Source organism: Rhinatrema bivittatum, chromosome 8, assembly GCF_901001135.1.
Source record: "Rhinatrema bivittatum chromosome 8, aRhiBiv1.1, whole genome shotgun sequence".
Taxonomy (NCBI): domain Eukaryota; kingdom Metazoa; phylum Chordata; class Amphibia; order Gymnophiona; family Rhinatrematidae; genus Rhinatrema; species Rhinatrema bivittatum.
The window spans coordinates 255,402,987-255,416,514 of record NC_042622.1 but is presented as its reverse complement, the minus strand read 5'-3'; the positions used below and the strand labels follow the sequence as shown (position 1 = coordinate 255,416,514).

At 51.3% G+C, this 13,528-nt stretch overlaps 1 protein-coding gene across 1 annotated transcript in view; it reads right to left on the bottom strand.

Annotated features, from left to right (window-relative positions):
* SF3B2 (splicing factor 3b subunit 2) overlaps positions 1-13,528 on the bottom strand; it is a 329,817-nt gene that overhangs the window by 157,968 nt on the left and 158,321 nt on the right. The window contains exons 9-10 of the mRNA XM_029614631.1: positions 11,167-11,355; positions 5,097-5,231 (exon numbers count right to left, since the gene is read on the bottom strand). Of these exons, the coding sequence (XP_029470491.1) occupies positions 5,097-5,231; positions 11,167-11,355 (324 nt within the window). The remainder of the gene's footprint in view (positions 1-5,096; positions 5,232-11,166; positions 11,356-13,528) is intronic.

Genomic DNA, 13,528 nt, shown 5'->3' with positions numbered 1-13,528 from the left:
GAGTAGTCTTGTCAGTGTGGTTTCCACTGCCGTCCTCTAGGAGAGGGAGTGGCATGATGATCTCACAAATGTGTCTGGGGGGTTGCTGTGGAAGTCCAGATAGTATCCCTCCTGAATGATGGTTAGTGCCCACTTTTCAGACGTTATCTCAACCCATCTTTGGTAGAAGAGGTAAGTCTGCCCCCTATGACTTCTTCCTGTGGATGGGTCTGTTGATTCTCATTGTGGGGTGCAGCCAGGGCCTGTACCTGAGCCTGCTCCCCTCTTGCTGTGTCTGTTCCGAAAGACTGAGCCCTGCCTGCGGGGCTAGGTGCTTGGTAGTGTGAGTTCTTGTACGGTCTAAAGCACTGAGCTCCTCTGCCTTTGGTTCTTCGGGGGGAGGATCGCTGATTTCTTTTGTTCCTGTCCTCCGGTAGACTAGCTACTGGAGATTTTCCCCATTTGTTGGCTAGCTTCTCCAATTCGCTTCCAAACAAGAGAGATCCTTTAAAGGAGATCCTTGTGAGGTTCGCTTTGGATGTCGCTGACCAGTTTCGGAACCAAAGATGTCTTCTGGCTGCCACTGCCGAGGCGACGTTCCTGGCTGAGGTGTGCACTAGGTCTGAGGTCGCATCCGTGAGGAAGGATACCTCAGGTTCCATCATCTCAAAAGGCGTGATTGCATCTCTGGAGAGGAGCAAGCAAGAACGTGCCACCAGGGCACAGCAGGAAGCGATCTGAAGAGTCATTGCTGCTACGTCAAAGGACTGTTTAAGGATGGATTCCAGTCTGTCCTGGGCATCCTTTAGTGCCACCCTCCGATGGGAATGGTCATGCGCTTGGAGGTTGCACAGAGCATGGTGTCCACATTTGGGAACTGCAGGAGTTCCTTAGCCACGGTTCCAAGGGATATAGGGCTTCTAGGGCCCGCCCTCCTCTGAAGCTGGCCTCTGGGGCATTCCATTCCAGGTCAATCAATTGCTGTACCGCTTGCAACATTGGAAAATAGCATGAGGCCTGACTGAGGGAATCCAAGATGGGGTTTATCTTTGGTTCCGCTGTGGTGTCCGTGCCTGGAATGTCCAGCGCCTTCAGGGTCTGGGACACAAGAGCTGGGACACAAGAGCTGATAAAGGAAAATTAGGGCTTACCTCCGATAATTTTCGTTCCTGTAGTACCAAGGATCAGTCCAGACTTTTGGGGTTGTGCCTCCGCACCAGCAGATGGAGACAGAGCCAAATTTGTCAGGCTCGCCCTATATATACCAGGGTGCCACCCACAGCCTGTCAGTATAACGCAATGTCAAAGCAGAACTCTGACTAACTAAAAACCCCCGGCCTAGTAACCGGAGGAACCCCGGGCCCACAGTCCCCAACGAGAGACTAGCCCCGGAAGAGAAATTAGCATATAGCTAATCAAATAAGAAATCACGCAACATTCGCATAACAGAAAGAACACACAGCGGACTCTCCGAAAACTGAGAAAACACAGCGGGACTCTGGACTGATCCTTGGTACTACAGGAACGAAAATTATCGGAGGTAAGCCCTAATTTTCCTTTCCCTGTACGTACCGGATCAGTCCAGACTCCTGGGATGTACCAGAGCTGATATTACCTGGGATGGGATCCGGAGAGGCCCGCTCTAAAAACACCTGCTCCGAAGTTGCCATCCCTTGAACCCCGAACATCGAAAATATAATGAGACGCAAAAGTATACCAGGATGCTAAGAGAGACAGCTCTGCAAATCCCCAGTGTAGAGATCCACATACACTATCCCAGGACGCCGTCTGGGACCTCGAGCGGCCCTTGAGCCCTCGCTGGACCCATTTACCGCAAAGGGAATTATGCGGACCCTAAAATCTCCTTCAACCAGCAAGCCAGGGTAGCCTTGGAGGCCCTATTACTCCTCCTTTGGCCCTGACAAACCAAAAAGGGGTGAGTAGAAATCAATATCATTTGACACCCCAAACTACCGGTGGGAAAAAAAAAAATCACGCACTTCCACCTTCCTCAGATCGCCTGCCAATGGCTCCGACCCCTAGAGATCCTGAAGGAAGGAAGTTCCACGTCCCGGTGCAAGGAGAATACCACCTGTGGGAGAAATAAGGGAACCATGCGTAGCGTCCCCCCGCAGCGTCTCCCCGGCTTCCAGTATTCGCAAGAAAATTCCCTGCAAAATAGGGCCTAAAACCCCTGACACTCCTCTGGCAGACACAACCGCCACCCAGACCACTGTCTTCAACTGAAGGTCCTGAAGGTTGCCTGTTTGAAATAGTGTGAAGGGAGGAGCACCCAGGGCTACGAGGATCACACTCCAAAACCAGGAAGGACACTGAACCTTCAAGGTGTCCGCAAGTGATCCGCCCCTCCGGGACCCGGGTCCAAACCGGGCGTACCGCTAAAATCTTTCTTCAATAACTCCCGAACGCCACCGAGAACCGCTACCTGAACCCTTAGGTAACCACAGGATAGCCACAGGATAGACCGAGTGTCAAACCATCCTGTAGAAGGCAAATAGCTGAAAACGGAAGCCCGAGTAAAGGAAAATTAGTTTCTTACCTGATAATTTTCGTTCCTGTAGTACCAAGGATCAGTCCAGGAAGCCCGAGTAACGGGGATTGACCGTTCAACGTACCATGAATCGAAGATATTGCAAACTCACACCACGCCAAGCAAGCTGACTCCTTCCGTGATCTCAGTCTTTGCCCCCTTAGCCGATGCCTTTCAAAAACCATGCCGCCCGCCCAAGCGATCTACCTGATCGAAAACACATAGGAGTCTGCCTTTAAAAAAAAAAAAAAAAAAAAAATACATTTTTGATTTTTAAAGTCAACTCACCGGAAACCGCGGGCGATCAGGGGGAAGGAGCAGAGAGAAACTTACCTCAAATTTTTTTTTTTTTTTAAACGACGCTGTCCCCCGGCGAGTGCTGAAGCGGCCTGGTTGGGGTGAGTGAGCCGGGCTCCCCGGTATCACCTCGGCTGGGCCGGTTCTCCCCTGCAGGGTCCTCGACCCTTGGCCACAGCAGCCTACTACCAGGGGGGATGGCTCCCTCGGGACCTAGCAACCCCCTGGGAGGCTCAGGCCCGATCCTCTGGAGAACCTGCAACAAAAAAATCTCCCCCTTTTTTTTTTTTTAACCTTACTGCAAGGAGAGGGAAGAAACAAAAACCTAAAACTAGCCGTCTTACACCTATACACTAACACCTAATTGAATCAGGCAAGACTGTGGGTTAGGCATCTGACCATCTGCTGGAGACAGAGTTATACTGACAGGCTGTGGGTGGCACCCTGGTTTATATAGGGCGAGCCTGACAAGTTTGGCTCTGTCTCCATCTGCTGATGCGGAGGCACAACCCCAGAAGTCTGGACTGATCCGGTACGTACAGGGAACTCGTCTTTGGAGAAGAATTACAGCACGGTTTAGGTATGGTTCCATCCCTTGGGGGGGGAGGGGGGGGGGGGATTTCTCCTTCCTCCAGGGAGTCTGCCTCATCCTCCGAGGTGTCTGCATCCCCGGTAGGGAGGATCTTGCTTAGGAAGGGCATGTCTCAAAGGGGCCCGAAAGGTGCTTGGAATGTCTTGCGCTTCTGGTGGCGACTGGGACAGAGTTGCAGTCAGTACTGAGTGTGCTTGGACAAAGGTCTGCAGCCCTTTGAATAATTCCACCCAGGAAAAGGCCCCTGGGTCCATGTTGATTCCGGGCGGCGCTATAGTGGAGGCCCCAGAGGTGCCTTCCTGTGTAGGTGCCGAGTTGGAGATACAGAGGGCCAGGGTACTATTATTAGTGGATCCGGATCCCTCTACTGGCTGTGAGGGACCTTACTTAGGTTCCCCCTGAGCCTCTTCGCACTACTGGCATAGGGAGGAGGCCACTTCAGGTTGCGCAGCTCTCAGGTGGCAGGCTGGGCAGAGGGCTTGTCTCTTGGCCTTCTTGGCAGGCGAGGCCATGGTTTGTGCTCTTGGGGAGCTTCAAAACTCGTCTGTGCGCGTAGGTGTGCGCGCCGGGAGGCTTAATTGTGCGCCGAAGATGTGCGTGTGGAATGCGTACAGATGTGCGCGCAAGCTACTACTTGTGCGCCTGGCTGAGATGTGCGTGCCGCTGTGCGCACGGCAATATTTGGGTGCTTGGGCCGTTTATGCGGGCCGTTATGCGCCCGGCACCATTAGGCGCGTCGCTGTGCGCACAGCTCAGTTGAGCGGGCAATACAGCGGTCAAGGGGGGGGGAAAATGGCGCAGACGACCATGCAGACAAGATGGCAACCCCCCCCCCCCCCCCGGAGGGTCTCCACGTGTGTGGACCCTCGCACCGGATCGGGGTCTAGCCCAGACAGGGCTGCTCAACCTGATTTAACAGATGCCAGGAAGGACGATCTGCGCGGCTAATCAAGCCTCAGAGACCAGAGACTTAAGAGAGGTTTCTACCTTACCTGGTCTCGGCGTTTCCTCGTCTAGTGCCGGGTGGTCTCCGGCTGCGGGGGGAGAGGGAGTTACCTTCAACGCTGCGCTCGATTCTGCACCCGCTGCCTCTCAGCCCCCCTGGGGGCTAAGTCCAGCTACCAGACCGAGGCTTGCCTCTGAGGGATCTCGGAAATCACCTCAGGAATTCTCAAATGGGGGAGGGACCATTAGGTATCACCGCAGGAGAGTGGGGCTTGTCTTCTAGAAGTAAGTTTTCTTTCTTCTTTGGTTTAAAATTGCTAACACTATTCTAGTGTGTGTAGTGTCCTTATCTGCTTAGGAGACTGAGAAATACTGAAGAGCTGCGCTTCCTGCACGGGTATATGTAGTCTGACATCAGGTTTGAAATCTGACTCAGTCTCCTATCTGTTATCAGGAGTACTCCTGATAACTATATATAGTGTACTGATAACAGATGGGAGACTGAGTCAGATTTCAAAGCTGACGTCAGACTACATATACCCGTGCAGGAGATAGAGAGGTCCAGGGTACTATCATTAGTGGATCCGGATCCCTCTACTGGCTGTGAGGGACCTTGCTTAGGTTCCCCGAGCCTCTTCCTGAGTCCATCTGCTACATGCTAGGAAAATACATGTTTCTGAAATTCTCTTCATGCAGTTTGGGACTCAAAGATACTCTATTAAGCTCATATACCTCCTGTTCATCGCTGTCATAATCATCACTGTCCAGCAGTTCTTCCTCCAGTCGCTTCTTGGGAATAGTTGAGCTCAACACCTTGTCTGCTTTCTCCGGCTCCTTCTCTTTCTCCTTCTTCACATCATCTGTCAGCTGTACAAGTCAGAGAAGGGAAAGAGTGCTGAGAGACATAGGAAAATTATGTTCTTACCTGATAATTTTCGTTCCTGTAGTACCAAGGATCAGTCCAGACTGCTGGGTTATGCCTCCCCTCCAGCAGATGGAGTCAGAGAGAAAAACTGAACGCACCCCCTAGATATACTGGTGTGCCACCTGCCATCCTTCAGTATAAAGTATAACAAAGCAGAAGAAAGCAAACAAATCCTCCGCCAACTTAGCCACGAATGAAACCATGGCAACTGTCTAGATCAAATAGTTAAACTCTCTCATGCCAGAACTTGGCGCATATTAACAAAACTTCAAAAAGGCACCACCCTCTAAAATCAAAGGAAAGGGATAGGCACCTACCGTGTTGAACTATTGTAAAGAAACTGGTTATCGGAGCGGACTCTCTTGACAGTCAATATCGGGGGGGCGTCTGGACTGATCCTTGGTACTACAGGAACGAAAATTATCAGGTAAGAACATAATTTTCCTTTCCCTGTACGTACCAGGATCAGTCCAGACTGCTGGGATGTACCCAAGCCGCCTTAATTGGGGTGGGACCCAGAGAGTCCCGCTCGAATGACACTGCTGCCAAAGGAATCAGCTGATGTGCCGCCAACATCAAGCCGATAATGTCGAGCGAAGGTATGCAATGACTTCCACGTGGCTGCTCTGCATATCTCCTGGCTAGAAACCAAACGACTTTCTGCCCAGGAAGTCGCCTGCGAACGCAGAGAGTGCGCCTTGAGCCCCTCAGGAACAGACTTACCACAGCCAATATACGTGGATGCGATCGAACTCTTCAGCCAACGAGCAATAGTTGCTTTGGACGCCTGTAGGCCCTTTTTGGGCCCCTGCCACGGGACAAACAAGTGATCCGACCGTCTGAATGCATTAGTTACCTCCAAATACCTCATGAGCACTCGCCGCACATCTAGACGCTTCAAATCGGAACCGTGCGAAGACTTTAGGTCCGACTCTGAGAATGAAGGCAATTCCACTGTCTGATTAACATGAAAAGCCGATACCACCTTCGGTAAGAACGAAGAGACTGTACGCAGCGACACGCCGGCATTCGAAATCCGTAAGAACGGATCTCTGCACGAAAGTGCCTGTAGTTCCGACACCCGACGGGCTGACGCAATGGCCACTAGGAACACGGTTTTGAGCGTGAGATCCTTTAGCGACGCCTGCCTGAGGGGCTCAAAGGGGGCCTTGACTAGACCTTTGAGCACCAAATTCAAACTCCAAGAAGGACAAGGGGCTCTAAATGGGGGACGCAAGTTCCGAACGCCCCGCAAAAATCGAGCTACATCTGGGTGGACAGCGAGCGAGTACCCGTCCACTTTGCCCCTCAAACAGCCCAGGGCCGCCACCTGAACCCTCAGAGAGCTGTAAGCTAACCCCTTCTTCAATCCCGTCTGCAAGAACGTAAGGATATCCCCTACCGAGGCCAGTCGCGGCGGGATTTTAGATGCAGCGCACCAGGAGTCAAACACCTTCCACACTCTGGCGTAGGCTAGCGTAGTGGAGGGTCTGCGCGCCCGAAGGAGAGTGGAAATGACAGGTACTGAGTTTCCTTTCCTCCTCAACTGCCTCCTCTCATAAGCCAAGCCGCCAGACAGAAGCGGTCCGCCAGATTGAAAAATACAGGTCCCTGCCGAAGCAGGTGGTGAAGATGACCCAATCTGAGAGGACCGTCCTGCGCCAGGTTGACGAGATCCGCAAACCACGGTCTTCTTGGCCACTCCGGAGCCACTAGAATCACTGGACCTCGAGGGGATTCTATGCGTCTTAACACCTTTCCTATTAGAGGCCACGGGGGGAAACACATAGAGGAGGATGTGCCGAGGCCATGGAAGCACCAGGGCATCCACCCCCTCCGAACCGTGTTCTCGCCGTCGACTGAAGAAACGCGCCACCTGCGCATTCTGCCGAGTCGCCATCAGGTCCAGATGCGGAATTCCCCATCGCCGGGTGATGAGGCCCATTGCCTCGGCTGAGAGCTCCCACTCTCCGGGATCCAAGTATTGACGACTGAGATAATCCGCTTGTGCGTTGTCGACGCCCGCTATGTGGGTGGCCGCTATGCGGGATAGGTGCCGTTCCGCCCAGGACATTAACAGCGATGCTTCGTCCGCCACCGGCCGACTTCTTGTGCCGCCCTGACGATTTATATACGCTACCGTGGTTGCATGTCTGATAGAACTCGCACCGCCCGACCTCGTACCAACGGAAGAAGGTGGCGTAGGGCGAGACGTACCGCTCTGGTCTCTAGACGGTTGATGGACCAAGCTGCCTGAAGAGGGGTCCACGTTCCTTGCACCGCGCGTGACTGACAGACCGCTCCCCAGCCTGTCATCCGTCGTCACTACGACCCACGGGGGCGGCTCTAGGTCCACCCCCTGCAATAAATTGTCTGGGATCAACCACCAAGCCAAACTGGACCGAGCCGGCTCCAACAGCGGCAATTGGACACAGTAATCCTCCGATTTCTGGTCCCAGCGGGAGAGGAGAGCTCGCTGTAAAGGACGCATATGAGCAAAGGCCCACGGCACCATTTCCAGAGTAGAAACCATATGTCCAATGACTTGTAAATAATCCCAGGCCGTAGGTAACTGTAGAGCTAGCAAGGTCTGCACCTGAAACATCAGGTTCTCTAGTCGCTGCTGCGTGAGGAATACTTTGCCCTCCAAGGTATCGAAGCGCGCCCCCAAAAATTCCAACTGTTGACTCGGGACCAACTGGCTCTTCGCAAAGTTGATTACCCAACCTAGCGATTGAAGTTGCTGCACCACCGACTGGACTGCTCGTCGGCACGCCTCTTCTGACTTCGCCCGGATGAGCCAATCGTCCAAATAGGGATGCACCAGAATTCCTTGACGTCGCAGATAGGCTGCAACTACGACGAGAACCTTGGTAAATACCCTCGGGGCCGTGGCTAGCCCGAACGGAAGGGCGCAAAACTGGAAGTGCTCCCCCAGAACCGTGAATCTGAGGTACCTCTGGTTACGTTCTCTGATCCCGATATGAAGATACGCCTCGGCCAGATCCAAAGAAGCCAAAAATTCTCCCTTGTGGACGGCCGCAATAACAGACCTTAGCGTTTCCATCCGAAACCGGGGAACTCGCAATGCCTTGTTCACTTTTTTTAAATCCAAAATTGGGCGAAACGTACCTTCCTTCTTTGGGACCAGGAAGTAAATGGAATACCTGCCTGTTCTGGTCTCCTCCGGAGGAACCGGCAATATTGCTCCCAGAGTCCGCAACCTGTGCACCGTGTGGGCGATAACCTGCCGCTTCTCCTGAGGACCGCAGGGAGAGACCATAAAAAGATCCCGGAGGGGCCGAGCAAACTCCAACTCGTAGCCGTAACGAACTACGTTGAGAACCCACTGATCCGACGTGACCTTGACCCATTCCTCCCAAAACAGGGACAACCGACCTCCGATGCAGGGGAGGGAGGAATGGGCCTGCGCGCCTTCATTGCGAAGGCTTGCCGGTGGACAAGTTCTGCGAGGATCCCAGACGCTGTGGTCGCCTGCCTCGAAAGGAAGGAGACCAAGGCTGAGACCTGGGAACCTGCTGTTTCTGTGGGAAAGGAGCCCCCTTCCCATACGGAACCGGCGTTGGCCCCGAAAGCGGGACCGTACATTCCCAAAAGAACGAAACGAACGGGGCTTGTCCTCCGGTAATTTATACACTTTGTTCTCCCCCAAGTCTTTGATGAGCTGATCCAGCTCCTCCCCAAACAGCAACTTTCCCTTGAAGGGAAAAGATGCGAGGCGCGATTTTGACGAGGCATCCGCCGACCAACGCCTAAGCCAGAGCAAACGCCGAGCAGCGACCGCCGATGACATAGTGCGGGCCGAGGTTCTCAACAAATCATACAAAGCATCCGCCGTGTAAGCAACCGCTGCCTCCACACAGTTAGCCTGCTCAGCCTCGGCTGGTGGTAGCTCCTGTGTGGTAAGCAATTGTTGAACCCAGCGGAGAGTAGCGCGCTGAACCATACTGCTACATGCCGCTGCTCGGACCCCCAATGCCGCTATCTCAAAAATGCGCTTTAGCAGCACCTCTAACTTCCGGTCTTGGAGATCTTTCAAAGCTACCCCTCCCGTGACAGGTATGGTAGTGTGCTTAACTACAGCCGTCACTGCAAAATCCACGGAAGGGACCTTAAAAATATCCAAAGAATCTGCAGGCAGGGGATATAATTTATTCATTGCCCTGCTGACTCTCAGTGATGCCTCCGGCACCTCCCACTCTTTGGATACTAGCTGTAAGACCTTGGCATGTAAGGGAAAAGTCTGTGGGGGGGGCCCTTAAACCTGCCATAGCTATGTCCCCTGTGGAAGTGTCAGTATCCTGCTGTGGCGCTGGGATCTCCAACTCCTTCAAAACATGAAGGATCAAAAAGTTAAGCTCGTCTTTGCTAAACAGGCGCAGAATCTGGGGGTCATCGCCTTTGAGCGCACCCTGAGCGTCAGAGACCTCTGTCCCCGTGCCATCCGGAGACCCCTGGGTGAGATCCGGAGCTCCCGGACCCCCCTTTCCTCCTAGTGAATAAAGTCTGGTTGCATCCGAACCCCCCGCTTTGTCCCGAGACCCAGACCTGCCCCGTTCCGGAGAGACTCTGGGAACCTTAGGGGGAGGGGGTTCATCCGGCTCCCAACCTGCCTCTGCGTCCAAAAATGCCTGATGCATCAATAGGACAAATTTTGAAGAAAAGGGCACTTTCCTTTTGGAGCCCCCCGCGGGCTGGTCCCGGGGGGGGAGGGGCCCGAGGAGCGTCCAATTCCGATCCACTGCACGGGCTCAAAGCAGGAGGAGAGAAATGAGAAGAATCCTCCTCCTCCGATGCCGAATCAGCAGGCTGCCGCATGGTCAAAATGGCCGCCGGCTCCCTAACAGTGGGGGGCGGGGCTGAGGACCGCGCGGCTGCCAGGCTCCCTGATCGCTCCGAAGAGGGACGAAAAGCTGTGCTGCGGGCAGCGCTCGGCCCCCGGGAGGGTCCCTCGCCCCCGGGAATGCAATGGGAGCAGAGACCCTCCCTGGAGAGTCGCGCCCCCGCCTTGCCACAGGCCGTGCAGGCCGAAGCTCGGGGCATCCTGAGGCTGCAAACGTGAGTATCTGGCTGGGAGCAGCAAATTCGCGCCAAAAAAGTAGCAATGGGAAAAAAATCGCCGGGTGAAGAAACCTCACCCCCTCCGGAGTCCCTGGTCAGCGCGGCAGGCTAGGGCTACAACGGACCGCAGCCTGTTTCCAACAGGACTTATGGGTCCTCACACTGAATTTAAAATAGTTTTGTTTTGGTTTGTTTTTTTAAAACAGAAGCCCTCTTCAGGAGAGAAACCTGGGATAAAGCAGGAATAGACGGGGGAGGGTGACCGGACCACCGGTAGACTTTCCCCCCGACCAAAGGGACACCAACCGGGAAAATAAAGAAGAGCAAAGCTCTCTCAGCCTGCCTGTATGCTACAGGGAATAACACGCTGCGCTGAAAACAGGGAAAGAATAATAAACTAAAACAGTCCCACTTTTTTTTTTTTTTTAAACTAAACAGAGAAATAACTAATCGATCTAGACAGTATAAATCAATAAATTAATAAATGACACCTGAAAAGAGTTTTATTGTCAGGATAGACAGGACTGCAGGTTATGTCTCTCAATCTGCTGGAGTCAGAGGAAATACTGAAGGATGGCAGGTGGCACACCATTATATCTAGGGGGTGCATTCAGTTTTTCTCTCTGACTCCATCTGCTGGAGGGGAGGCATAACCCAGCAGTCTGGACTGATCCTGGTACGTACAGGGAACGCCAGTATTAACTCTCTTACCATCATTCCAGAGTGTCCAGGCTACCAATATTTCCATTTTAAGAGGAGAGTTGGTATAGCTCTTCACAGAAGAGTCATGCTCACCTTGAAAGCATCAAAGATGCGCTTGAAGAAGATAAAGCTGGGATCATAGATTTCCAGCTCTTCTGTCACATACTCTATCTCCAGCACCGGAGGCTCCCTTTCATCCTCACGTGCACTGTTGGGACTTGCTAACCCTCTTTCAACTGCCACTTTCTTCTTCTTTTTCCGGTTCCGCCGCCGCCGATTCTTCTGTGGGCATGAAAATAGCCTGAGCTTTATCCTCTATTAGGGCTCTACAATATCTGTTTACAAAGGAACTCAGATTACCCTCATGAAATGAGCATATGTGAGCTAAAAGTCACATGTACAGCTATTGTCAGTGCCACTTTGTGACATTTCAGAGAGGCCACCCCCGACTGCATAGTAGGGACACCATGAAATTAAAAGAGATGAAAAATCATGAGGCATACTGCCTTTCAGAGCCACAAAGGGACCAGGACCAGATAGTGTCTCGATAGCCCTGCGCATAGAGCAAACAGATGGCATGATCTTCCAGCTCTCTAACCCAAAATCAGGGTGCAAATTTCCTAGTATCACATGGCCAAACATCATGCAAACCTTGTTTTTTGCGATGCAGTGTTGGGTATGCACAGCAAAGTCGTGAGCTGGCAGGAAGGGAGTGAAATTTTGCTGCCAGTGGATAGCGTGAGAGAAGAAAAACTATATGTGTCATATCTCCCCAGGACCATCACCCTCGCTGAAACTGGAGATCACCCCTCTTGCAGTTATGCCCTCCGCCTTACTCCCCAGACTCTCTCTGCTAACCGCACCACCATGATTTCATCACCCCACCATGCAGTATCATTCCCTCAGCCTCCCTCTCCAGAGTCTCTCCACTCACCCCACCTTCAACATTTCATCCTCTCTCACCACAGAGCTTTTACTTCTTCCCCAAATCCACCGTATACACCCCTCCTTTATGCTCCCCTTTCTCCCTCCATCATTCCTGTTGCAGGAACTGCTGAGTTTGCCTCTCCCAGCATCTCTGTGGGAGGGACTTCAATGCTGCAGTTTCCACTTCTAAATCTCCTGCAACACCATTTGAGCAGCACTTAGGTTTCAAGTGGAAATTGCAGCGTAGCAGAACATGGTAAGAGAAGCAGAATAAGATGCTCAGAGCAGGGCCTGCTACTCCAATCTGTTGTCAAGGGTGAAGGAATAAGGAAGGGGGGGGGAGGCAATGAGAGAAAGAATGAGGGAAAAGAGTGCAGAATGCATGAACATTAGGAGAAAGACAATTGTAGATGGAAGGAGAGATGGTTGTGGAGAGAAAGCAAAAATATGGTGGGAAAAGTGATGAAAGAAGGATGTGGAGAAAGGACTAGGAGGTACAAGGAGAGAAAGACAAGAGAACATTTTTGAAAGAGTGGAAAAAAAAAAGTTAGGGGAAAGAAGATTAAAATAGGAGCCAGTAAAAGGAGAGACAAGAAACAATAGAACAAAAATAAAGGCAAAAGGTTCACATGAAATGAGAATAACTGAAAAGACAAAACACCAAAGAGAAAACCAGACACAGAAAGACATGAAAACTCTGCTGTAAAATATTCCCTGCCCAAGTCAAGAGAACATATGCAGGATGCTGACAGCAAAGTGTTTCCTCCGCCTACCCCAGAGCAGACAATAAATTCTCTAGGATGGTGCTGAAAAGCCAGACTCATGGCAAAAGTGGATCAGTATCTTAGTGCAGGTGCTGGCCTGAAGTACAGAATGCAATAGTGACATCCAGTGGCTAAACAGGCACACTGCATATATGACTGTTACAATCTCAGACCCTCAAAACACATCCAGGGAAAACGCCACAGAAAAACAATCCTGGAAAAATAAATAAATAAAAACCCCAGAAAACAAAACACACCCCCTCCAGCTCCTCTCCTTCCCGATAAAAAAAAAAATAAAAAAAATGGACAAACTGAAAATGAAAGAAACTGAGTTGCACATCCTTATAATATTGAAATAATGTGTTCTAATCGAACTGTTCAATGTTCAAGAACATAGTTTTGACTTGAACACAGAACCAACAGATAATAGAACACATTATTTCTATGTACGATACCATTAGTCTTTAGACATTATTTATTTATTTATTTAGAATTTTTGTATACCGACATTCGATACACATATCGAATCAGGTCGGTTTCCATTGAACAAAACAGTCGCGGTTAAGGCGTTACATTAAACGGAGTTTCTAAACATGAGAACGTAAAAATATTAAACAGTTTCTGAACATTAGAACGTAAATATTAAATAGACATCAATAACACGTCAAACAGCATTCAAAAGACGTAACAAACAAAATAAAAATATCTACAATAGATAGTAAAATAAATTGAGTGTATCAAGTAACAGTGTACAATGTTGAAGG